The sequence below is a fragment of the Exophiala oligosperma genome, assembly GCF_000835515.1.
Source record: "Exophiala oligosperma strain CBS 72588 unplaced genomic scaffold supercont1.1, whole genome shotgun sequence".
Lineage (NCBI taxonomy): Eukaryota > Fungi > Ascomycota > Eurotiomycetes > Chaetothyriales > Herpotrichiellaceae > Exophiala > Exophiala oligosperma.
This window is the reverse complement of record NW_015622818.1, coordinates 3603462-3627088: the sequence shown is the minus strand read 5'-3', so window position 1 is coordinate 3627088 and position 23627 is coordinate 3603462. Positions and strand designations below refer to the sequence as shown.

The 23627-nt window shown below is 51.4% G+C and overlaps 7 protein-coding genes across 8 annotated transcripts; 3 read left to right on the top strand and 4 right to left on the bottom strand.

The window, feature by feature from the left end:
- Positions 1-769: 769 nt before the first annotated feature.
- Positions 770-1878, bottom strand: PV06_01236 (uncharacterized protein). Its single transcript, XM_016401831.1, has one exon. It carries the CDS (start codon positions 1564-1566, stop codon positions 832-834), a length of 735 nt encoding a protein of 244 aa, XP_016268884.1. The 5' UTR covers positions 1567-1878; the 3' UTR covers positions 770-831.
- A 4778-nt stretch (positions 1879-6656) lies between these two features.
- PV06_01235 (uncharacterized protein) lies at positions 6657-10326 on the bottom strand. Its single transcript, XM_016401830.1, has 3 exons — positions 9748-10326; positions 9337-9508; positions 6657-9266 (listed from the first exon to the last, which is right to left on the bottom strand). The coding sequence occupies exon 3, from the start codon at positions 9246-9248 to the stop codon at positions 7539-7541; it is 1710 nt and encodes a 569-aa protein (XP_016268883.1). The 5' UTR covers positions 9249-9266; positions 9337-9508; positions 9748-10326; the 3' UTR covers positions 6657-7538.
- Positions 10327-10487: 161 nt separating this feature from the next.
- Positions 10488-11876, top strand: PV06_01234 (uncharacterized protein). Its single transcript, XM_016401829.1, has one exon. The coding sequence runs from the start codon at positions 10673-10675 to the stop codon at positions 11804-11806; it is 1134 nt and encodes a 377-aa protein (XP_016268882.1). The 5' UTR covers positions 10488-10672; the 3' UTR covers positions 11807-11876.
- Positions 11248-13765, bottom strand: PV06_01233. 2 transcript variants are annotated; one of them, XM_016401828.1, is made up of 5 exons: positions 13609-13765; positions 12717-13550; positions 12574-12656; positions 12327-12517; positions 11248-12263 (listed from the first exon to the last, which is right to left on the bottom strand). In XM_016401828.1, the coding sequence occupies exons 1-4, from the start codon at positions 13639-13641 to the stop codon at positions 12511-12513; spliced, it is 957 nt and encodes a 318-aa protein (XP_016268881.1). In that variant the 5' UTR covers positions 13642-13765; the 3' UTR covers positions 11248-12263; positions 12327-12510. The 2 variants fall into 2 exon arrangements, with proteins under 2 accessions (XP_016268881.1, XP_016268880.1); XM_016401827.1 differs by having other exon boundaries at positions 12327-12656.
- A 405-nt stretch (positions 13766-14170) lies between these two features.
- PV06_01232 (uncharacterized protein) lies at positions 14171-17121 on the top strand. The gene has a single exon (XM_016401826.1). The coding sequence runs from the start codon at positions 14229-14231 to the stop codon at positions 17019-17021; it is 2793 nt and encodes a 930-aa protein (XP_016268879.1). The 5' UTR covers positions 14171-14228; the 3' UTR covers positions 17022-17121.
- On the bottom strand, positions 17034-18068 carry PV06_01231 (uncharacterized protein). Its single transcript, XM_016401825.1, has 2 exons — positions 17932-18068; positions 17034-17860 (listed from the first exon to the last, which is right to left on the bottom strand). The coding sequence occupies exons 1-2, from the start codon at positions 17943-17945 to the stop codon at positions 17578-17580; spliced, it is 297 nt and encodes a 98-aa protein (XP_016268878.1). The 5' UTR covers positions 17946-18068; the 3' UTR covers positions 17034-17577.
- Positions 18069-19731: 1663 nt separating this feature from the next.
- PV06_01230 (uncharacterized protein) lies at positions 19732-22517 on the top strand. Its single transcript, XM_016401824.1, has one exon. It carries the CDS (start codon positions 20252-20254, stop codon positions 22358-22360), a length of 2109 nt encoding a protein of 702 aa, XP_016268877.1. The 5' UTR covers positions 19732-20251; the 3' UTR covers positions 22361-22517.
- Positions 22518-23627: the final 1110 nt, after the last annotated feature.

Below are 23627 nucleotides of genomic sequence, written 5' to 3'. Positions count from 1 at the left end.
TCCATCGCCTAGGACGAACCGTTTCAATTGGCAAAGCACACTGGGAACGGACTGTGGGTAGTTTTCGTGCAAAGTTGTACAATGAGATCCACGGGGATATGTGGTCGAGTTTAGCTGACATGTATCGAATTTCATGCGGCGAGGAGTTGAGGACAGCGCCATCTATGAGGTCGATACCCCTCGCTGTTGCTGCTTCAGGTTGTGAGCTGAGATTGCCAAAAGGAAAATGGCCGCAACCACCAATGGCAAGCCATAATCACTGTCGACGACCCAACGAGGTCTGGTGACACGCGCCAGTCAACAGTAAATTCTTTAGCGAAAGAGCTAAGAAAAGAGACCGGGCTCTCAAGGAGGTTTGGGGTGTACAAGGCTGGCGAAGGCTGGTTGCGACACTGTTGTAGAGTAATGGGGGCCAAACATGGGAGGCCTCAAAACCGTTCACATTGGTATCGTGTAGTTCGAACTACGTCCAGGGAGAATTTCCTGAATGTGGAAGCTGCGAAGATGATACAGCATCGTCCTTAACGAAAAGCTCTTGTAGGGTGGTCAGCGTTACATTGTCTCAGACATATGCGGCGGCTAAAAATCATGCGTAAACAACGGGGTGTTCCTTACCAACCACCATAATCTGGAGTACGGAATGTCAATATATCTTTTTTGATGTTCAAGAACTACCAAGCATTGGAACAGTTTTACTATGTAATCCATCCACACCTAAGCTACCCAAGCAGAAGGAGTCATCTGCTCTTGAAATAATGGGATCTAATTGTCAGTATATTTCTTGCAGCCTTACTCTGTATTGGAGGAGAAGCTACCACGTAGCTGACCCGTTCAAACAACAACGATATTCAAAGCCTCACAGGCCCTGACCCAATACCCTTTTCTGTCCGCCGTCACTGTCGTCTCTACACAACCAGTCACGAACTCTTCCCAACCTTGCTCCCCACCTGTCTTCACACCTTCCTTCACTTCCTGCGTACATTGTGTATCATAAAACCATGCCGCCGCCGCAAAGCTATACTCGTCACCAAGTACCGAATCCAGAATCCTGTCCAGATCACCACCCGCAGCCGTGACCTCGTCCGTCAGCTCTTCGAAACCACTCGCAAACTCGGCCACGTAATTCGGCATCATCATCACCCTCGTTCCTTGGCCGGGCCGGCCCGGCGCAGGGAAATGGTTGCGGTTGTATTTCCACTCGGCCGATTCAAACGCCATCCAGGACAAAAGCGCGGCTTGCTCGAGTCCGGTGGTGACGGAGTGGCGCCCGAAACTGGCGATGATGATCTGCGCGAGTGAGGCTGTGGTCACCGTGCATTCAGACGGGATGGGTGCGTCTGCGCATGTATCTGAAGAAGGAGCGATGGCGAGAAGCTGAGATACAGCGTCAGTAGGGGCCCCGCCGCGAGCGCTCAGGTTTGTCAGGTTGTGAGGCTCGAGTCCGAGATCGTCATGAGGTTCATCAACATGAGTGTGGCTTCGGCGGTCGGAAGGGAAAGCCTGAACGACGAGAAATGTCGTGCCCATTATGGCGGCGATGTACCTTGATAATAATAACGTCAGCATATTTGTTTCGTCAATTGTGGTGGTTGACTGGGTATGTGTCGTCGAGGTTGAAGGTAATTTCAAAGTCTTGTATGGTCTGTAAACCTAGTGTGCTTCTCTAAGGTGGATCAACGAAGATAGCTACTATCAAAGAGGCGCACACATGTCCCATTGAAACAAAGAAAAGATGTCGACATAAAGACAGACAAGAAACAGAGACCACGCTTGACAAAGATAACACAATGAAGGGACACAGGAGATAAACACCTCGAGAACAAGACCCCAAGTGTGACAAAGACAAACAACGAGTCCTAGAGAGCAGGAACTTCTACAACACCTCTGAGTGTAGTCGATAAGTAAAAGAATCAGAGGAAGCGAGAAGAAAAGAATTTACCATTTTCCAATCCAGACAACCAACTATATAGGGTATCCCAATATCATATCATTACATCCCACGGCACGAGGGAATGATGCAGCTTTGTTGTCATCAATGTCCTCATGCCAGCCCAAGTTTTTCATCTCATGTTCATCCCATTCATAGAACTCCAGAAAAAAGACCAGAAACTTCCATATGGTGTGTCTCGATATAGTAACATCGCTCATCTTCGCGTTCAATCGGCTTCCGCATCAGGAGCTTTGAGACTGTTCTCTTCATCCTCCTCATCTTCATATTCATCATTGGAGTCAAGTTCCATCCAAACACTACTCTCTCTCTCTTCCTTCTCTTCTTCTTCTCCTTCATCATCATCTTCCCCGCCCCTTCGACGTACAACCCTCCCACTTCTTCTCCACTTCATTGGAACAATATTACTCTCATTTATTTGTGCCGGCTCCAAGCCAACGAGCAGGTACCGGTTCGTAGTCTTTGCTTGCCTGATGACACCTTCTCTCAGAGCCCATCCTTGTAGGCCCAGGTCGACTCGTTCGTCCTTTGCGACGAACCCGTCCTTCTCGTAGTGCTTGCCCATGTGTTCCATGCGCTGATCCCAAGCTCTCACGAGCACGGAACCGTTCTGCCCCTGGCCTTCAATGAACTTCTTATCACAAAACCCGCACTTGGTCTTCTCCGGAGGCTTGCGGGCTTCGACCCAGCAGCGAGCACGAATTTGGCCGAGCTCCTTTTCAAAATTGTCCTTTTCTTTCTTGCTCACCTTCTCCATGGTTTTATCCTTCGTCCCCCATGGCGCGTGCATACGGCGACAGTGTTGCGTGAAGAGGTCTTTTCTATTGAAGTCGTTGTAACCTCTGTGCTGATGTGGTGCAAACTCGGATGAACACGCTCCTAGGTCACAGCGGTAGAAGCCGAGCCGGACATGTTGGGAAGACACGTGGCGTTTCCATTCGTTCTTGCTGGAGAAAACCGCAGGGCAGCCGTAGTGATGGAAACTACAGGGGAAGGACTTGGACTTGTGGCTCCTCTTTTGGGGAAAGATCTTCTTAGCTTTCAATCGAGATCGGCCCATTGCAAGTGCATGATCCTGGGTGGTGGAGGTCTTGTGAATCCGTGCTTGAGGGTCATTGATTGCTTTTGGTTTCTGCTGCCGTGGCGACCGCAGGGAGTGGCGCAAGGCTGCAGGGCCACGACGGGAAGCATAAGCAGAGTCGGGGACGAAATCCGAGTCATTGTCACTCTCGCTTTTACCTGAATCTCGGAGCATCTCTTCATCTTCGTCAAACATTGACGACGCTGGAGGGCTGGCGAGCTGCTCCGAAAGTTCCAGCTCTTGTGGTAGTTGAATCTTGGTAGGGATCTGATCTCTGTCGCAGTTGATGGAGCTCTCTTCATCTTCAGGGTCTAGTGTAACCTGCAAGTCTCGCATACTCAAGGCCAAATTGCCGCCAGGAGTAGCCGCCACAGACGGGATGATGATGGGGTAGTGTGGTGCCCACACGTTCTGCGGTGTAGTAGGCATTCCGGGTGGTGAGTGGGCTGAAAGCGGACTTTCAAAAGCCAGAGGGGGTTCCTGTGGGAATCGAAGTGCATCGGGACTGAATCCAAAATCGCTTGAAGAAGATCCGGTGCTAGACGGCGTGTTTGCGGAAGGAGACAATTGCCGAGTCTGGCGGTGTTCGTCGATGATTCCAGGTAGAAGGTCGGGAAAGCTGTGGTGATAGAGGTGACCTTCATACACATCTTTGTGACTTTGGTCGAAGCCATGGGCGGCAAGGTCATAGGCAGTAAAGTAACGGCCTGCATAAGTCTGCGAGGGGACATGAAAAGTCTCTAGGCTGTGATAGGGATATTCGTGCTGTAGGGAACGCAGTTGAGGGTCGATGCAGGAGTTGTCATCCGAGCCATCCCAAGATGATGGAGCAGGGTAGCCCCCGTAATGCCCACGGAGGTACTCAGGCACACCACCGAGCCTATCCTGGCTTTGCATGTGTGAATGCATTTGGGTGACTCGAGAAGTCTTGAGAATCGTAGGGAGGGACAAAATGAAGTGCAGAAAGCATGTGGATTTGCAACTGTCCCAGCCAGCACTGAGGAAAGTCAAGACCTGAGGGCTGTTTATAGAGTACAGAGACCTGAACGTTTTGGTTATATGAACCAAAGCCAGTGGATGGGTGGGTCCATCATGTTGGCAAGCATCAATCTACATGGCTCAAACAAAGCAGCTTTTCGCGCGATTGCAGAAAGGGGCCAGAATACTAGCACAGAGCCCACGGATTTGGGTGTGTCGGTTCTCCGTATATCAGTACAGTACCTTTCAAAAATTCCCTGGTATCTCTTTCCCTTAGGGAGGGATGAGCGACCAGTCACCAAGGAATCCTCGCTGGCAGAGCCGCACTAGGCAGAAGATGGGCCAACGACAGCCATCACAGTGGGACCATTTGGCCAGCTAGCATGCAGCTGTGGGCTGGCAACCTCAAAGACGGCCGGGAGTGTGTCGCCTGAGGTGTCGCAGCCACCATGCCGACATAGCATTGAGTCAACCATTTGTTGGCGGCCACCATGCCATGGGATTGGTCAGGGCAGACCGGTTTATGCGAGAGCCTCGTTAGCCCCGACCCATGGCTGCGCATTCTACCTTAGGAGGTTGCCCTTTTGCCGCGCCGACAGCCCATGTGAGCCTGACGATGCCCAAAGCCAAAAATCCCTTTTCCACTGCCACCACCACATGTGTTTGCAGACTGTCCGATACTTCTGTCATCTTGGAACATTCTTTGAAGCAATCGATCTGCGACCCCACCCCCTGCATGGCCCCGGCATTCTCACAGCCGCAACTTCTTTGTAGGACAAACTGATGGCCGTTTCTTTGTCTCCTCCAACGGTATGTCCGAGTTTGTTTGCTGGGAGACCGCGAAGAGAGTCCACTTCAGGTAATCGCTTCAGGATCGCGGACAGCCATCACAAGGCTAGTCACCAAAAGAGGACCCCTCTCTCCCACGGAAGGGCATGCTCAAGCGAAAGGTGGATCACGCAGGACTTCTGGTCGGATCGGTCGAGACTTGTGTCGAGGGTGGGCGAAAGAGACGCCTGGTAAGCCTAGTCTAGTCTCTGTCCAGGACGTGATCGTCTGTCATGAAAGGCACCTGGAAGTTCGGTGCCATTCGCTTGCGCCATGGAAGACCGGGGAAAGAGGGGTCGGATCGTAAGATGCACTAGAGAGGCCCAAAGCTTGCACCTGATTCACTGAGCGTAGCCCCCCCAGCTTCGACCAGCCACCTTCTCAAGTAGCAGAGACGCAGGGGGAGCTGTCCTGGATGCTAATAGTATTTGACATCTCGTATTGCATGAAGAAGGCTGGCCTGGACTAAAGTTTGTGGTTGCTTTTGATGCCAGACAACCCAAATAACGGGGAGCGTATCTAGAGCTGCCATGTGCCAGAGAAGATGACACTGAGTGCCAAACCGGAAATGCTGGATCTTGTCTGCTTGCAGAGCTTAGTCTCCTAATATTGTACGAAGCCAGGCGAAGAAGGCAACAGGCGCACTCCAGGGGAGTGGTGCTTCCAATGCGTGACAAGGATATGCCTGGTCCATGGCGGCCATGTAGCGAACCAGAGACAGTCCCTTGCCGCAACAGGCTACTAGTTTGTTATCCCGGGCGAATGCTTAAGTTCAATATTGTGCAAAGATGCTTCACAAAGTTCGGGCCATCCTTCTCGACGCAGTCCGCGTTGCTTCGGCTGCTAGGATGGATTTCGGTACAGATCGTCGTGACAACGCATACCAGGATGAACACTCTACTGGTTCCTAACAATCATTCTATCACATGTGCCATGCCCCAAAAGTGTGTAGACGGTTTCATGGTGTCGCAGGGATGGTCGCATCGAAGCCAGCGCCAGCGCTTTCCTCCCCGGCCCACGAAATGTGTCAAATCCGCGCCCCATGTCAATCGAGCAGCGGTCCCAAATGGTTCGAAACTCTCAATAAGGCAAGTGCCGGCCGCGGAAGCGTGAACGGCGATCGAGAAAAACGCGAGAAATGTCCCTTTGACAGCTGTAGAGGGGGTCCAACGCCAGAAGTTGATGGCTTTTCGACGACATCTCAGTGATCTTACTAACTGAGAACAGGTTTAGAAGACGCCACTGTCACCGAGCTTGAAGGCTTTAGCGACGCTCCAAGATGCTTGGACGGGCCTTGCCAGGCGCCGAACCGGGGCCACGGAATCTTTCAACTGGAGACACTGGAGTCGGTCTGTGCACAGGTTTGCGTGGAAGCGGGCTTGTTGTCGACACGACGTTCACCAGTACGGAGTACTAGAATGCTGATCATTGTATCCGTTTCCGTGTGATTTTGTGTCCATCGGCGCCGAGTCTCTGGATCTGCAGTCAGAAAAGCTCTGAACGTGCAAGACCAAACGGGTCTCTTTGAACATCGAGAGGGAAAGATTGGATTGCAAAGTCAATCTCGACGTCAGCGACCATGATTTTCTCAACCCTTCCCTTGATCTCCGCCTTGTACTCCGTAGTCTCTACTGTACTGTAAATCGCAAATCGTGAGCCGTGTGCAAAGACAGTGTGAGTGCTCCGAGCTTTGGCGAGAGATCGACCAAGGGGCAACTTGGGGAATACGAGACGAGCATCCACCGTCATCCATGTATCCAGCCTGTCAGCATCACTCTCTTCAATTCATCGCCAGAATGTATGCTATCTCCTCGCATGTACCCTGCCTGCATCATGCATCGCTAGTGTGATGCCCTTTGCCGCTGGCAACCTCTGCCTCAGCTGGCGTTTCAACACTTTCACCACCCCTGCTCGTGATCATTTCTGGCTTTGTCCCAAGCGAGTCTACGCAATTATTGAGTCCCGACTGTCCGAGTTTGTGTTCCCCTGGACCAACTCGCTGCAGCAACACGACAATTCGTAGGTCTGATCTAGAGCTTTGACTATATAGGACCGGGCCAGGTGGCTGCCTGTCTGGTTTTTCGAACCCCTGCACATAACGCCGAATGTTGGCGAGAACCCTGTTCAGCTGTTTCTCTCCAAAACCACTTGTTGACGCCACCTGATCCAGAGATTGAAACCATCGTGTCTAGCTACCATGCAATTGGCACTGACCGTCTCCCTCGTAGTGCCAATCTTGCTGCCCGGGAGACTGAACCTAGATCTCAATCAATTCCACGTGGCCTGGTGAGCCTTCCTCTTCCTTTTTCGGAGTAGCATTTATCTCTCCACTGAGCTGGGACGAGTGCTCCAAGTCTGGGGACTTTCTCTGCACCCTTGCCATGTACGTAAAACATGCTTCTGGTGTATAGTCACGCTCCATCCTGTGCCGACCTCTTCATTTGCTTGCTCCTGCAACGCCAGTAGATCCACAATTAGCTACTTTCGAGCCGAGGAGACAACATTGCATGCGCAATGCGAAAGTACCCTTGCCTTGAAGCTGCTATGCCCACACAGCCATGACAACTAGAGGTCACTCGAGCTTGGACGTTTTTGGTAGTAGCAATACTATTTGGGCACGATGATGACCCCAGCGAGACAATCTTGCTCACTAGGAACCCTGTTGCATGGTGATGGTGCTGTCAGCTAAAGCTGCATGGCCCGTCAATACTCGCGCACACGGACCCTCATGCCTTCATTATCGTACCACTCGTAGTCGTCGGGTGGGTATGGTGGATGTCTCTCAATCAATGTCAGTTCATCTCCTGGCCTCATCATACCTGCCAATTCTGCATCGTGGCCGAGGCGTCTCGACCTGGACCTGAAGCGTCCATCTCTTCCTGACCGGGTTTGCCGACGTGGGCCATCTGTATCAGGCAGCTCTGAGGAACTAAGCGAAGACGTAGCTGTTGACGATCCTCCACAACCTCGACTTCCGTGGTGACGCTGGTGTGGATGCGTCTCGCTCAGGCTGAGAATTTCCCCTGATTCTCTCTTATGGTCGTCAATCTCCCCATCAAGGCCAGGCCGGTGTGGTGCTTGAGACCGTGACCTTCCGTGTTGAGGAGAGTAAGGTCGCGCATTATCCTGGTATCGTGAACGATGGATGTGACGATGTTCCTCGGTCAGGAAGTCATCGCAACGCCCATCGCCGCGTCTGTAAGCTTGTTCATGGCGATCCCGTTCTCCAATAGATGTTCCCGTGCGTGTATGTTGTCGGCGACGGTCTATGCCACCATATGCCCCCACATCTTGGTGTCTCCTTCTGGGTCGACTATTATCCTCGTCGAAGTCACGAAGGATGAGTTGCCCTACTGGAGAGAGCCGCATTCGCTGGGTATGTCGCACAAGTTCCGTGTGTCTTGAACTCGAGCGTGGACGACGTCTACTCCTGTAGCACTCTTCCAAGGAAGAAGATAGAGAAGACTCCGAAGAAGATGGATCAACAGACCGGTCATGCCGCTGGCTAAAAGCTTGAAGCCGTTCTACAGATCGAGCTCTTCTCCGTGATTGAAGGCTTACTCCCGGTGTTTGACGGGATCTTGATCTTGGTGTTCGACGCCCATGCGACCGAGGAGGCCTATTGGAAGGTGGACCGTCGCTCGAGCCATCTTCCGTGTCAGTCGCGGTTTCTCGACACTTGCGACAAATAGTTCTTGCAGGAAGCCGTCCCGGAGGGATTGGGTTCTCGTAATGGTATCTAGTAGATCTAAACTTTCCACAAACCTCACATTTGTACCGCAACTCGGCTGGTCTGGATTGGGGGACAGTCGGAGTGTGCGACTGGCGTAACCCTGGCATTTGAGCGGGCATAGGATGAAGTCCAGGGCCATTGAACACTCCTGGTATTCCGTTTGGAAGCCCCGGTTGGGGCGGAGTAAATGTTGCTGGCGGCACTCCAAACACCACTGGCTGTTGTAGGGAAGGAAGTGGAAAGGTTGGCGGGATGTGTGGAGGTAGAAATTGCATGGGAGGAACAAACGGCGGAGGAAACTGAGGATTTTGCTGAGTTAATGTCATACTATGTTGACCCTGTAGTTGCGGATGCTCATTGTCTTGTTGCTGGGCTGGCATCAAATACATGTTCACAGGTTGAGGCTGACTTTGTGACGGTGGAGGCATATTGGACGGGCCGGGTGTAGGGGCAGGATTGGGTGTTTCGGTGTCTGGAGGATCGTCTCGGGGCGCAGGCTGTTCGAGAGAGCGTGGCGAGAGGTTGATTTGATGAGATTGCCTGACAAACAGTGAGCGCGCTCTTCGGGGAAACAAAACCTCGGCCAGCAATTGACGGGTAGATGGCAATCTTTCCTTGCTTCGAACGAAGTATGGACGACCATCAGGGCCTCGTTCGATCCACATCGAGCGAGAAGTCATGCTTGAGATGGTGAAGTGCTGTCATGGTGTTGGCGGTGTGCAGGATATTGAGACAGGTGAAGCGATGGGGAAAAGTGAATCAACTGACCCGTTCTCAATAGTTCCGTCGTCTCGGAAGCCCCTATACGCATCATACGAGGGATAATATGTTCGACCATTGGCAGTGATAGGTGCGTAGCCTGGATAAGGATATTGATATGGTGCCTGCCACATGGTGATGTGGCGAGGTTCCTTTTATCTGGGCAGCTGCGCTTGGTGAACTGAAACAAACCCGCACAGTTCACGAGAATCAGCCCAGAACTCTCGGATCTTAAGGCACCTTGGCCACCATGAACAACATAATTCGCTCGACTTTGATAGTCTCGCTTACAAGGAAGATGGTTTAGGGCGAAGAAGCAAAGGTAGTCTACGGAACTCGTGTCAGCTTCATTGTCGTCGAGGGAATGCAACGAGGATTTCTCAGACTCTCTTCACAACGCTGAGTTGTTACTCACCTTACCTTTTCTCAGGGACACTGGCGTAGACCGAAGGAGAGAGCATGAATCCGCGGGAGTCACGCTCCCGATTTCTACGTCGCTGCTAGCATGCTTTTACACGATGCACCACAATTCATGCTTACCTACCAATATCTCTTGATCTACCACAGCTCCAACAACTTCAAAATCATCCCCTAGTTTCATGGGCTCCTGTGGGGTGAGCATGGCTAGCCTTGCTATAAGGGTCTGTCATGCTATTGACGCAGGCCAGGTGAGGTGGATGTCGGAAAGGTATCGCAATAAAGAGACATCAACTTCTACAACACCAAGGGGGCACACTAACATGGGAATCTCGCGGATCTGCTGCGAGCGTTGAGAAGGGCGTGGGTGATACGCCCATTGTCTGATGGCCGAATTAAAGCTGAGACGTTGAACCTCAAGCTCAAATATTTCATAGGAAGACGAATGGAGAAGCTATTTCTTGAGCAGAAAGATACGAGTAAGGCCTGGGCGTCGCGAGGCCTTATTCCATACAGGTGGCAGGATCACAGGGTAAGGGGTTTCCTCCTACCTTACTCCGTACCTATGTAGGTAGCCATGCGGGATGCGAGTAGCTACACTACAGTTGGGAATGTTAGGCATCAAGCAGGACGTTGTCGTTACCCCCCAAGCCGGTTGTACCTCGGAGGTTGCGAGATGCACTCAACTGGAAACCACCTCCAAAAAAATGTTGGCGGGCGCAACGTGTACAGAGTGGCTTGGATGAACAGCCTGTCCATAACTTAATCTACACGATTTGACGGCCTTGACGAGAATGAGACCAGTGTATTGTTGGTAAACACACCGCAACAGTGCTCCTGGCGAGCTTGACGGCGTACTCGAACTTTTACCAGTTTGTTCACGGCTTCTTACATTGACATTTCTGTGGATGACATTCTTTCATTCAACATGGCTCCCTTCAATCCGGCCGCCACCGAATTGTATCGCAAAGATGTCGCATCGGGTGGACAACTGCTCACTGCGGCAGAGCGTGAAAAGCTCCTGCGGCCATACCTACCGGCTGTTCCCTCGCCATCATCCAGAATGGACAACGGCACTTCCACGACCACGTCTCGCCATGCGTCCAAAGGCCACAAGCGGCGCATCCGACCGTTTCTGAAAACCAAACTCCATGCCCTCGTCTTCTTCCTCATCCAACTTTTTTTCGGCATGTACGTCCGCCTGCGCCAGATATACCACGCCACCCTCGACCGCGCCCTCGCCATTCGACACTACCACCACCGCACCCCAGAGTACATACAACGAGACGTCAAGAACCTCGACCGCCTCCCTCGACACCTCAGTGTGATATTGAAGTACAAGAGCGAAGAAGACGGGGGACTCGAGGCCCTCGTGGACGAGGTGGCAGAATTGAGTGCCTGGTCCGCGTCGGCGGGGATACCGTTGCTGAGCATCTACGAAAAATCGGGGATTCTGAAGACATACATGGCCAGCGTACAAGAGGTCGTCAGCCAAAAGCTCACGTCCTACTATGGTCCTGCTCCTGCATCACCGACCCTCAGAGTCTTCGCACCCAATCACCCTTCGATGAGCCCTTCCCCGGTGCCCTCGCCGCGGATTCCCGCACGCTCTTCGGCCGAGGAGGCTACGCATGGTTCGCAGCGTTCCCGCCAACATCTCGACCTCCTTCTCCTCTCGGCCACGGACGGCAGGGACACACTCGTCGACCTCACGCGGACACTGGCTGAGATGGCACAGTCGCATAAAATCAGCCCAAAGGATATTACTTCCAACTTGATCAACACCGAGATCAGCGCGACGACCGCCATCACCGATTACTCGGGACACAGCACGAAACCGAGGAAAGAGGCCGATGCCGGGGAGCCTGATCTCGTTATAGTATTTGGACCATATGTCAAACTTGATGGCTACCCTCCCTGGCAGATCCGATTGAGCGAGATCTTCTGTGTCGGTGACTCGGGTGGAGATGTGTCGGGCAGGACTAGCACCAGGGTCGAATATCAAGCCTTCTTGAGAGGGCTATGGAAGTATGCCGGTGCTGAGATGAGGTTCGGCAGATGAGTGCGAGAGGGGCCATGCCCCTGATAAATCTAGATACCCAGACATACCATCCGGCATGCTTATAGAAAATGTACATTCCAAAACTACTAGAACCGAGCTTGAACGTCGTCCTCAATATTCAATGAGGGATTTTCGTACATGGCCCCCTGCGATTACAGACTGAGGCCTGCCTCGGTGAAGGTCTCGTGCTCGAAATCGATCTTGTGGCATTGAGTGCCCGTCTGGAAATCATCCACGCCTGCAATTCGCCTCGTAGATTTTGACACGGCGAACAGAATTCATACCAAAAAGAAGTACGATCAATGGATCTCCGGAGATAGACGCCACCACGGGTGAATGCCCGTAATTCAATCCCGAGCTTCCTCACCGATGCTCCTGACACTGAAGCAGTCAAGGTAGCTGGGCAGCAGGTTGTGGGTTGTAGCCAGATATTTTAAGGAGAAGTAATAATAGTACACTAAGCTCACACAAAAACTTTGTTAGTGCCAGTAGCGTCACGGTTGAGGACGGGACAACTTACGCTGGATCTTATAAGTACAATGCGTAGTTTTACACAGTGGCATGTCCATCTCAGTACCAGCCAAGGGGCTGATTGTTCTTTAGACTGGTGACCCCCTAATGAGAGACCGCCTATCATACTGTTTGGTAGAGTGACACAGCGACCTAGCTATTAGAAGTTTCCTTCAAAGAGTTCGGAACCAAAATCAACGCCTGCTAAGTCTCAGTCATCGTAATCATCATCGTCGTAAGGATTGTAAATTTCCCACAGTTCATCGTCGTGATCGGTGTTGATCAGCGCATGCAGGACTCGCTCGTACGTCCACATTGTGACTGCGGAAGCGGGAGCGGCCTATTTGTCAAGTCAATATTTGGAAATCTCGCGAAGCAAGGAATTGTGGGGAATATATACCTTGAGCAAGCTGACTGTCAACCCTCGGTACCAGCCACGGTATCCTTCTCGTCGCCAGATCATTGCCAGACCACGAATGACGCCTTGGTACTCGGGGATGTTGGTGTGTATGTACCTCGTCCGCGTCGGGCCCTGTACTTGCAGCCTCTTCCTGACCAGGTCAAGTGGAAATACGGCTGTCTTTGCAAAGACGCTGGCAAACACGCCCGCTGTGGCGTCTCCAGATCCAAAGGGCAGAGTCTTTCCCCCAATGTACTGGTGCAGAAATTCATAGCTCATGAAGAAGAGACCCATATACGGCACAATCTGACCGACGGCGGCGCTGGCACCTCTGAAAAACCCCCTGGGTCCTTCATGTCGGTTGATTTCGAGTACGGCACCGAAAAGGCCCCGGTAAATCCGATCGGACCCCTGCGCGGCGAATCTGGTCCTGAGTAGATCGAGAGGATATGTCACCGTGGTCGCAGCTGCACCCGCTCCTGCACCACTAATGAAGGATTCGACCGACGGTGGTGGTCGGGTCGGTAGTAAACTCTGGGCCTGCGTGATTGACCGGTATGCGACGAACTGGATGCCACCATAGCACACGTACATCATTTCAGCGGGGACGTTGCCTTTCCATAGCGCCGTGATGCCTTCCTGGCGAGCGATTGCTCGCAAAGTCGAGAAGACGCCTTTGTAGATGGGGCCTTTTATGCCATCACACGACAAGGGATCCGACAAGGAATGTGGCTGAAGCTGTAGTCTGATCTTGACAACGTCAAGTGGTGCGATGCAAAACCGGGACACGAGTCCTGCTACGCCGCCAGCTACGATGACTTGCTGCCTCGTGCCCTGGAAGAGTCATGAGTAAAGCTTGAGATGGAAGCATGGCTCGACGTCGGCGACTTACCTCATCTTTGAGCCGTTCAATCGCCGCCGACATACGCTAGAATCGTGGATGATGGCTGCGGCTCAGCGGTAGCAGCTCGTCTAGGCAATCGGCCTGGATACTTGAAATGAGTCGGCTTGAAGATGTTGTTGCGCCAGCTCAGGACTTTTTGATCAACAGACGAACCTGGCGAGATCCGGCGATGATGTCAACGCTTGCACGTGATTGCGCGCGTTGTTCGCTTTTCGGAGTACGAGAACGAGAACGAGAACGAGGCAATTCAACTGTACGAGTCTCGACCAGGGAATATACCATGCAATGCATATAGAAGCATATGTACATTTAATGCAGAAATGTAGCTCTAGCAACACGACGGGGCCCTGCAACATTAGCTAGCTGGAGCGGTAGCCTCGTGAAGTGAAAGAACAGGCAGCCTTATGCAGGTCGAACAATTCATTTTATTAGGTTCTAAGCATTGACCCCCGAGAAACCACTTAACGCCTACACTTCGCGTCATGGAGCGCCAAAGCCGATGAACATCCACGCTAAAACGCAGTCTTTCTTCTCCATTGTCCTTTTCCCACGCCACAACAATCTACACAGATCAATGCAGTCATGATATCTGTGGACACTGTATAGCGATGTTCAGAAATCCTCGAGAGAATGCATCTTTAAACTCCTCGAATGCCATGCTCCCGTCGACCGGCCGCCCTCCTACTCCGCCACTCAGCGGTGGCCACAAGCAAGTCACCTCGTCTCGATACTTTGCCTCGCCTGCGTCCGTAGCAAATCGGGCTCCTCCAATGTCTAAGACCCCTGTTCTCGGTCGCCAACCAGCGTCCAGAATACCCAGCTTAAAGAAGAGTAGCATTCGCCAGAATCAAAGTATTCTTCAGTTCTTCGGGAAGGCAGATAATAAGAACGAGGTAGACGCGAAATCAAACCTACCTCTATTTTTCAAGGATGCAAGCCAAAGCTTTATAGAGCAGGATGTTCTAGGCAGAGATGAACGCACCTTTTCTGAGGATGACTCGTCGAGATTCAACGAAAACGAAGGCCCGCTGAAGAGGAGGCGTACTACCGACGACGACGGAGATTTCTTCATCCGTACGCCCTCTCCAGAGCGCAAAAGCTCGGTTACTGGACTTGATACGGGAAGGCACTCGAACAATGACACAAAGCCTGTGAAAGCGAGGAAGCAACGGGGTGGATTTTTGGATGATTCAAGCGATGAAGAAGATGAAGACTGGGTGGGCGCTGTTGACGACACTGTCGAACAAAATTCAGCTGCGGGTGAAGTAGGAGAATTTGAGCCGGATGACAAGGACGACATTGACCCCGGAACAGGAATTACAACCAGTGACGTCCCCTTGATACCATCAGCTCCAGAAAATGAGGACGCCGCTGACCACGACCGGCATGAGCGTACGAGTGGTGCTGCAAATATCCCAGAACTACCTCAGGAAGAGACTAGCATTTTTAACGCAGGAGATTTTGGTGAAGATGATTTCGAGGAAGACGAATTTTATGAAGGCGGAGAAGAATTTCTGGAACGAAGATGGATGGAGGAGCAGCGAGAAATGGGTCTGACCTTTGAAGAAGACTCAAAGTCCGAGAGCGGTGCGGACAGCGTGCGAACCCCCCGGAGTATTATGGAAGATGATCTTCAGATTGAAGTGGAACAAAACGACACCATTCCTCTATGTCCCATTTGCAATGGTAACATGCAAGGTCTCTCCGAAAGCCAAGCGTCCACCCACGTCAATGCTTGCTTAGATGGCACAGCCGAACCTCTGCCCAAGGAGAATATTCTCTCGGCGCCCGAGAAACCGCGGCAGGCGTCTTCTGCTCCTGGTCAAGAAGTAGTCGGCACAAAACGCTTCCAACGTGCTGCGGTTGCTCGTCCAGCACAGTCAAACCCTTTCTCTGTCGGTGCTGATGTTAAGGGCGGCTCTGCTTTCACTCGCCTGATGTCCGGACACGCTGAAGATGCGGCGTGGGCAGAGGCAGCTGCACACGAATCCCGATCTCGCGGCAAGCCAGCGTATCAACGGACCTGTCCTTTCTACAAGATCATGCCAGGATTCTATATTTGCGTCGATGCTTTCCGCTATGGTAAGGTGGAAGGTCAGAACGCCTATTTTCTCAGTCACTTCCACAGTGATCATTACATCGGCCTGACATCGTCATGGTGCCATGGACCTATCTATGCTAGCAAGGTCACTTGCAATCTGATGCTACAGCAGTTAAAGGTTGATCCAAAATGGGTTGTTCCTCTTGAATTTGAGAAGAAGGTCGAGGTCCCCAATACCAACGGTGTATGTGTGACCATGATTCCAGCCAACCATTGCCCTGGATCTTCGCTGTACCTGTTTGAGAAGGTTACTGGCAAGAACAGAGATGGCACCCTGAAAAACACACGCATTCTGCATTGTGGAGATTTCCGCGCGTGTCCAGCACATGTTAATCATCCTCTATTGCAACCTGACGTTATGTGCAGCATCACGGGACAGCTGAAACAACAAGTAATCGACACTTGCTACCTCGACACCACATATCTGACGCCGAAGTACTCTTTTCCTAGCCAGTCGGACGTCATCGATGCCTGTTCCCAGATGTGCATCAGCTTGTCGAAAGAAATAGTAGACCTGAACGACGATTGGGAACGCACGAAAGCAGACCGTGCCGGTAGCACAATGAAAAAGTTCCTCGAGCAGGGCGAGAGCACTTTGCCTAAGCAGGAAGGAGACGATTCTGATAGGAAGCCGAAGAAGAGGGGGCGTCTGCTCGTTGTGATCGGAACTTATTCAATCGGCAAAGAGCGCATATGCCTGGGTATTGCGAAAGCCTTGGGATCTAAGATTTACGCACCACCTGCAAAGATGCGGATATGCAAGTGTCTGGAGGACGACGAGTTGACTGCTCTCCTTACCTCGAACCCGCTTGAAGCGTCGGTGCACATGCAGACGTTGATGGAAATCCGCGCAGAGACCTTGCACGAGTACATGACAAGCTACAAGGGGCACTTTGCCCGCGTTGTGGGTTTCAGACCAACAGGCTGGTCCTATCGGCCACCTACGTCTCGATTTACTGAGAATCCAGCTGTCAGCACGGTTCTGACCTCGGATGGCTGGAAGAGTAGATTTTCTATACGCGACTTGGCTCCTCAGAGGGGGAGCACGAGAGAGTCCAACTGTTTCGGTGTGCCGTATTCGGAGCACAGCTCTTTCAGGGAACTGACCATGTTTTGTTGCGCTTTGAGGATCAATCGCGTCATTCCAACGGTCAACGTGGGCAGTGCGAGGAGCAGAGAGAAGATGAAAGGCTGGATTGAAAAGTGGGAATCGGAAAAGCGAAAGAATGGCCTTTTCAAAGTAGAAGTCGGTGCAGAAGGATGGGGAAGTGGTGATGGAAAGTTGAGGTACGGGGTATGAACGAGAGTCTGGGTGTACATCATGTATCATTCATCTTTTGTATTTGCCCTTACATATTGCGATATTGTCCATATCGCCGTAGCCAAGCTGCCCATCCTCATTCCAAGACATGTCCATAGAAGTGTCCCACAGTCCTGGAGGGACCATTCGTGGGAGCATTTCAAGCATAAGCGATCGAAGAAGAGGCCCAATTCTACCTGGCAGTTCTAATAGTAAGCCAGATAGCGCAGTATACGGCAACGCTCCTCTTCTTCACCCTTTTCTTGAGATTGTTCTGTGCCAGCATTGTTTTTAGTGTTGCCTTGCAAACCTCATAGCAGTAATTCTGTGCATGAGTCGACAGAGTGCGCGACCTCCCAACCAAAGATCAGATCCAGTCAACACAAACTTTGTCGCATCTAGGATTGACGTGGCTCTGGCCTAGTCTCTGATTCATCATTGTGGTCCATGACAACCGCAGGCCTGCTGGCTGAGCTTCATGGCTCAGAGTAGCATAATGCACTGTTGAAAAACAACCCCGGCATTTGTCTCAACTTCTTCCTCTCCTTCATCTTCTTCATGCAGCCTTTCCTTTTTGCGCCATGGCTTCCCTGCGACACGCGTCCTCGAGGAGGCCCCTGTCGACCTTGTCTGGTGGCAAGTGTACGTATCTGACCACGGAGCCTCGAATGAAGATGTTCTTCACCGAGCTGAGGTGGGGGTACTTGAGTTCGTCAAGGACCGTGACATCGTCGAGTTTGATGTTTAGGTACTGGTCGACGGACTTGAGAGTGCCGCGTATGGAAATATCGTTTTTCAACTCCACCGTCACGGTTTGCTGAGTGAGAGTTTTGAAGAAACTGTGAGTTAAGGCAGATTAGTCGTAGGACGAAGTGCATGGGTCATGAAATATTAGGTTCGTAAAACGCACCTGAAGAAGAGCATGGTGATGGAGATGTAAAAGTGGAACGGTAGATGAGGAAAAGATTCGATCCCAGAGGCGATAAAAATGCGCGCAGACAGAAATGAGCCTTGTCGCTTTGCTATGGTCGACCGACAACGCACTTCACTTCTACTGATTCACTAATGTCTGGTATTCATCGATGTGGGAGTCGGTACATCGCTGCCGGAAGAGAAATCGAAGTTCACGTGACATATTCAAAAGCAGCGCCGTGTCTAGCCTCGTTTACCTAAAATCAACGCCTGCTTTTTTGTACAGCTGAATAGCAGGTCATGAATCATCTGTCTACGACAGTTCAGAGGTCGCCGGCGGATTCCCTTGAGTGTGCGGACTATTACAGATTGCCAATGACAAGCGAGATCCCGAGTATCTGCTGGCCAGGTTCGGGCTTTTGATGAAAGAAGAGCATTGCCGCCACGATTTGGTGAAAGTCGCTCTTGAACTTACTCATAGTTCCACGAATATGGTCCACATTCGCAGTCCATAGGAATATCGCCTATAATGGATGAAGCGGAAGCTCTCTCTAAACGCCGCCCGCCAATATGATAATGTCGATGAGTGAATGTGGATGCGAAGGAAACTAGTCGCGATACTTGTACATCCTGCTTCATCTTCTTCACCACCTTCACCAACAGCGGAAAAATAAACCAAAAAAATATCTCGAGGGACAAAAAGTTTGGACGCTCGAACCCCCGGCTCTTCTATTACTTATCCCGACTATGACCCCTTCATACCCTGTTATAGGGATACTACAGTAGTCATGGAAACCGCCGAAGACTCCCAGTTTAATCCACTAAGCAGCTGGTTTCCAAGGATAAGCCCAACCTCCAAACCAATTAGACCAAAGTCGCACTTCGACGCGGTGAGTCTTATTAGTGGCCATCAGGGCGTACTTTGTTGGAAGGAATTTCACTGGATTAAACATATATCCCCAGGAAAACCCCATGCACTTAGTACTCACTAAGCAGTATGGATGTCCTAGGTGGGAAGGTATTCCGCCCAGATCAACTACCAATATAGTGTCACTAGACGTCGAGAACGATTACAACAGTCTGCCATCATCCTCTCTTCGAGTATCCCACCTGTTGCCGAACAGAACTCATCTGAACTATATCATCCACTGCTACAGCAGCCAGTAAGTTGATCGGGCCGGATCAGCGTCGAGCGATCTAATTTTCTGTCCATCCCATAGTTGCAGTAAGCATTTTCATGGCCATGATGATACGTTGAGGCTTCCTCCATCTATACAAGAGCCGGTTATCTACAGCCTCAGGTTCAATGGGATGCTTCCCCACCACCCGTTGATCAATCGTGGTCGCGAAGTCGCAACTCATTCATGCCCGGCGTTACAGGCGAGGATCTTGCAATGTATGGCGACAGGATGCAGAACCCGGACCACTTCGCAGGTTCATGGATGAACGAACAGATTGATTTAGATGGCTGAGTTCCGTGCTCTTTGAGCTGAGTGCGGACGATTGGCCGGATATGTCTCTTTGACAGCGACATGGTTGAATTGAGACGCCTTCATCAGGGCTAGTCACGGTGTAATGATATACGAGTACAGTATGAGCTCGCAGTTCTGTAACATATTGAAGTAAAGATGATTCACGAAAGCAGTCATGTGACCAAACATCGTTCTCCTGCCATTGTAGGTTAGCGTCAAACATCACTATGGAGTTGGATCTAGTCAACGCTGATTGGCTTCCAAGCTCGGCTATGATGTCGATGTTGACCTGATTTTACAACCTGAACATCCCCCAAGCGAACGAGAGAGGATTCGCGAGCATGTGTCCTTTTTTTTCCCAGCTCGCAATCATCGTTTCATCATCTGGCGCGGACGAGATCAACCGGTTCCACCTCCTGCCCAAGATGACCCAGATTTTTCAACCACTCTGGTGAGTTGCGCAAATGAATGATGCGATGAAGATCCCCTGGTATTAGGTACAGTACATACAGTATCTACTGTATCTACTGTAACATGTGCACTGCCGCCGCCACCATCGCTCAACGGTCACTTTCCAGTATCTATTCTCTGTATCTTTCCTCTCCTTTCTACCTGATGTGATACCCTGGTTACCTACTCCATACCTTGGGTGAAATATACCATCTACTGTATACATGCCTCCTACTCAAGTGCGCAGGAAGAGTCTTCACCTTTGCGGCACCGAGACAAAACCCTTAGAAGCTCCATGACATCAACGACAGTCCACAATAACGGTCCCGCAAACAAACAAGACAAAAACAAGCATCCGCATGTTTACTACGCCGACTCTCTCCACACTTTGTCCATATGTCGCAAACCCAGTTGAGGACTCGCACCCGTGCGACGGTGGAATACGAGCACCAAGCCGAAAAGTTGTCCCTCGAAGCGGGTTGCAATGCTCACCACCACGGCGACAATGATGAGGAGGGCGCGCGCGGTGTCGCGGTTCAAGCCAACTTCATCACGCCGCTCGACCCCGTGATCGAGACCAGCGACGGCAACAGACTCCCCTCGGTGCCGGTGCAGGAGGCCCACAAGATCAACATCCTCAAAGCCAGGGCCGAAGGTCGCCCTCACCGTCCCAAGGTCCCACGCCCCAGAGGGTTGAGTCGGTTCGACGTTCGAAACGTCGAGGAGAACGACGTCAACAGGGAGGAGCTGCTGCGGGACGACCGCGAGAGCGAGACGAGTCGTCTGGATGAGGCTCTTCCGCCGTCCCATACCCATCCGTTGTTTCCTCCTCTACCTCTGTACGGTCCTCCTACGTTTCTCCGCAACCTACAATGTCTCACCTTCCGATTCACATCCTTCTTCTTGTCGACCGGGTTCCTGCTCGTCGTGGTGTTAGGGGCGCTGTTCACAACGATACCGCGCCTGCTCAAAAGTCTGTGGCTGCGGCTGACGTTTCGAGAACACCACGCCAAACGGCCCTTTGTTGAGGAAGAGAAGAGAAGGGCAGACATACGCAGGGAACAAGACCGAGATTGGGTGGCCAGAAAGCGCAGGCGCATTTCGGAGAATAGACCAAGAGAAGACTCGCTGTACCAGGAAAAAGAGAGATATGCTCCTCTTGAAGGCGGACCGGACAAACTTGTCTGCGACATCAGATACTACGCTCGACGAGTCGGCCTCGACGCAGAAGAATTTAGGGTGCAGACAGAAGACGGGTTCATCCTTACTCTATGGCACCTTTATGACCCTAACGAATATAAACCTTCCCCGGACGGTCACCGCCGACCTAAATCCCCAAAGATCTTCCCTGAGGAGAATAGCTTCCACCAACACGTCCAGACACAGTTCAAGGACGGAGAAAGGAGGTACCCCGTCCTGCTCATCCATGGTCTTTTGCAAAGTGCTGGAGCGTATTGTGCCAACGATGACGACAGTTTAGCGTTTTTACTGTGCAAATCCGGCTACGATGTTTGGTTAGGGAACAATCGATGCGGCTTCGAGCCTGAGCACAGTCTGCTCCAGTACAAGGATCCAAGGATGTGGGCATGGAACATTCGCCAGATGGGAGTCATGGACTTACCTGCACTCATCTCGAGGGTGCTCGAAGAAAGCGGGTTCGAGAAGCTAGGACTCGTCTGTCACAGCCAGGGGACCACAGAGACGTTTGTGGCGTTAGCGAAAGAGCAGCGACCCGACATTGGAGACAAGATCAGCGTATTTTGCGCGCTGGCTCCAGCTGTCTATGCCGGGCCACTAATCGACAAGATGTATCTCAAGTTCATGAGAGTGATTTCTCCCAGGATGTTCCGCATGTTCTTCGGCATCCACAGTTTCATCCCACTCATGATGACCATGCACCGAATATTGCCAGGGCGGATCTACGGTTTCATGGGTTATCTTGTTTTTTCATTCCTCTTCAACTGGTCCGATACCCGATGGGACCGTGGAATTCGAGACCGGCTCTTTCAATTTTCGCCCGTCTATGTCAGCGCAGAAAGTATGCGATGGTGGCTCGGACGGGAATGCTTCACGAAGCAGAGGTGCATTCTCGCGACGCGAGAGCTCGGACAGCAGGAGGATGTCGAGGACCAAAGTGAAGAGGAGAGACGAGAAGATGCCATGTCAAAGGAAGCAGACCGCGGTCGAACAGCCTGGTATGATGACCATGTGCCGCCGTTCGCTCTGTGGGTCGCTGGCAGTGACGACCTCGTTGATGGGCGCAGACTGCTGAGACGCTTTGAGCGAGGACGTGAACCTCATGTCAATGTGGTTCATAGCAAAGTCATTGAGGAGTACGAGCACCTCGATGTTTTGTGGGCAATCGATGCGGTCGAACAAGTTGGGCAAGAAGTTCGCCAGCTCTTGTGGAAGACAATGCCGGAAGATGCTCGAGGGACGTGTAGGAAAATCTTGGGTGTGAATGAGAATTCACTTGTCGGCGACGGTCAAGCCAGCGAGCAATAAAGGATCTCGACTGGCTTGTGTCTTTTTTTCTGGCTGTCTTTGGCTACACTTACTCATTGGAGTATAGATTGTACAGCGGGAGGAGTGGATGGATATACGCGCCTATGACCTTGTACCATGTATAGATATTTTAATTCTGATCGTATGATGATACCCCTGCAAGATTGCCTCTTTTTTTTCTTCTTTTTGTTTCTTGTGTGTCGCAGAAGCAACAACACTCCTGTTGAAGATTGAGGCGGATGGATAGATGTACTTGATTTGGGATAGAGTTGTTTGGCTTTATCGGGAAAGAACAGGCGACCTGGGAGATGATAGTCCGGTTCAGCTGCGAGGAGGACGTGTGCAGATCCGAGATCTTCCCGCTACTTGTCGGTTCAAGGTGATTTAACTGGTGTTCCCGATGCATGGCGGACACTCAGCATGAGCACAGGATGCAATTGTGCATTGTGTACTCGGTAAAATCGGCGAAGGATAGATACGAGTGATATACAGTCGATATGATCAGGTAACATTGCCACCAAAAGAGGATACCTTTAAGGCGTAGCTGGGATTTTGACATGATAAGGACAAATAAGAGGGTGTAATCAAATGCTTCCCTATCGCTCGACGGTCGAGCAAAAAGAATTCGCATTCATTGTTCATACTGACTCGAGACGACAATAACCTGGAGATTATAAAGCCATACGTATTCCTGTTTATGTATGAGGTGTACAGTATCGAAGTCTGAGGTCCCTGGTTGACCTCGTGGCACATGTTTATGGGGTAAGAACGCTTGTACAAAATACGGATACTACGGGAATATCTTAGCAGAAGGAGTAACTTGATAGGCATCATTATAGACTCCAAAGATAAGCGTCAGTTGGCGCCGGGGGAGGAGTGGGTACTCAACGGCACCTATTCCTTGACTCCCGTCGACCACCTGGAACTAATATTCCGGGGGAGCACCGTTAGGGGGTCAAAGTACCCTATAAGCACTCGTATAGGCCACCCGTATCGAGTCAGCCGGTGAGCCAGGGCCATCTTACTCCTCAATTCTTCTTATCTCTTGACATTCTCGCTTCTTCAGCCACTCACCAACTTTCCTCGCCTTCATCATCGCTCGCCTCCGATAAAGAGAGCGTCAAGTTTCCTCATCGAGCTCTAGTCTATCTCGACCAGAGAGGCGGGGAGGCAATCTCCCTCCCTCTCTCTCTCTCGCGTCGCCTATTACTTGCTGTCGCATGGCCTGCTATCATTGAACTTACTATAAGGGTCTAGATGACGGTTG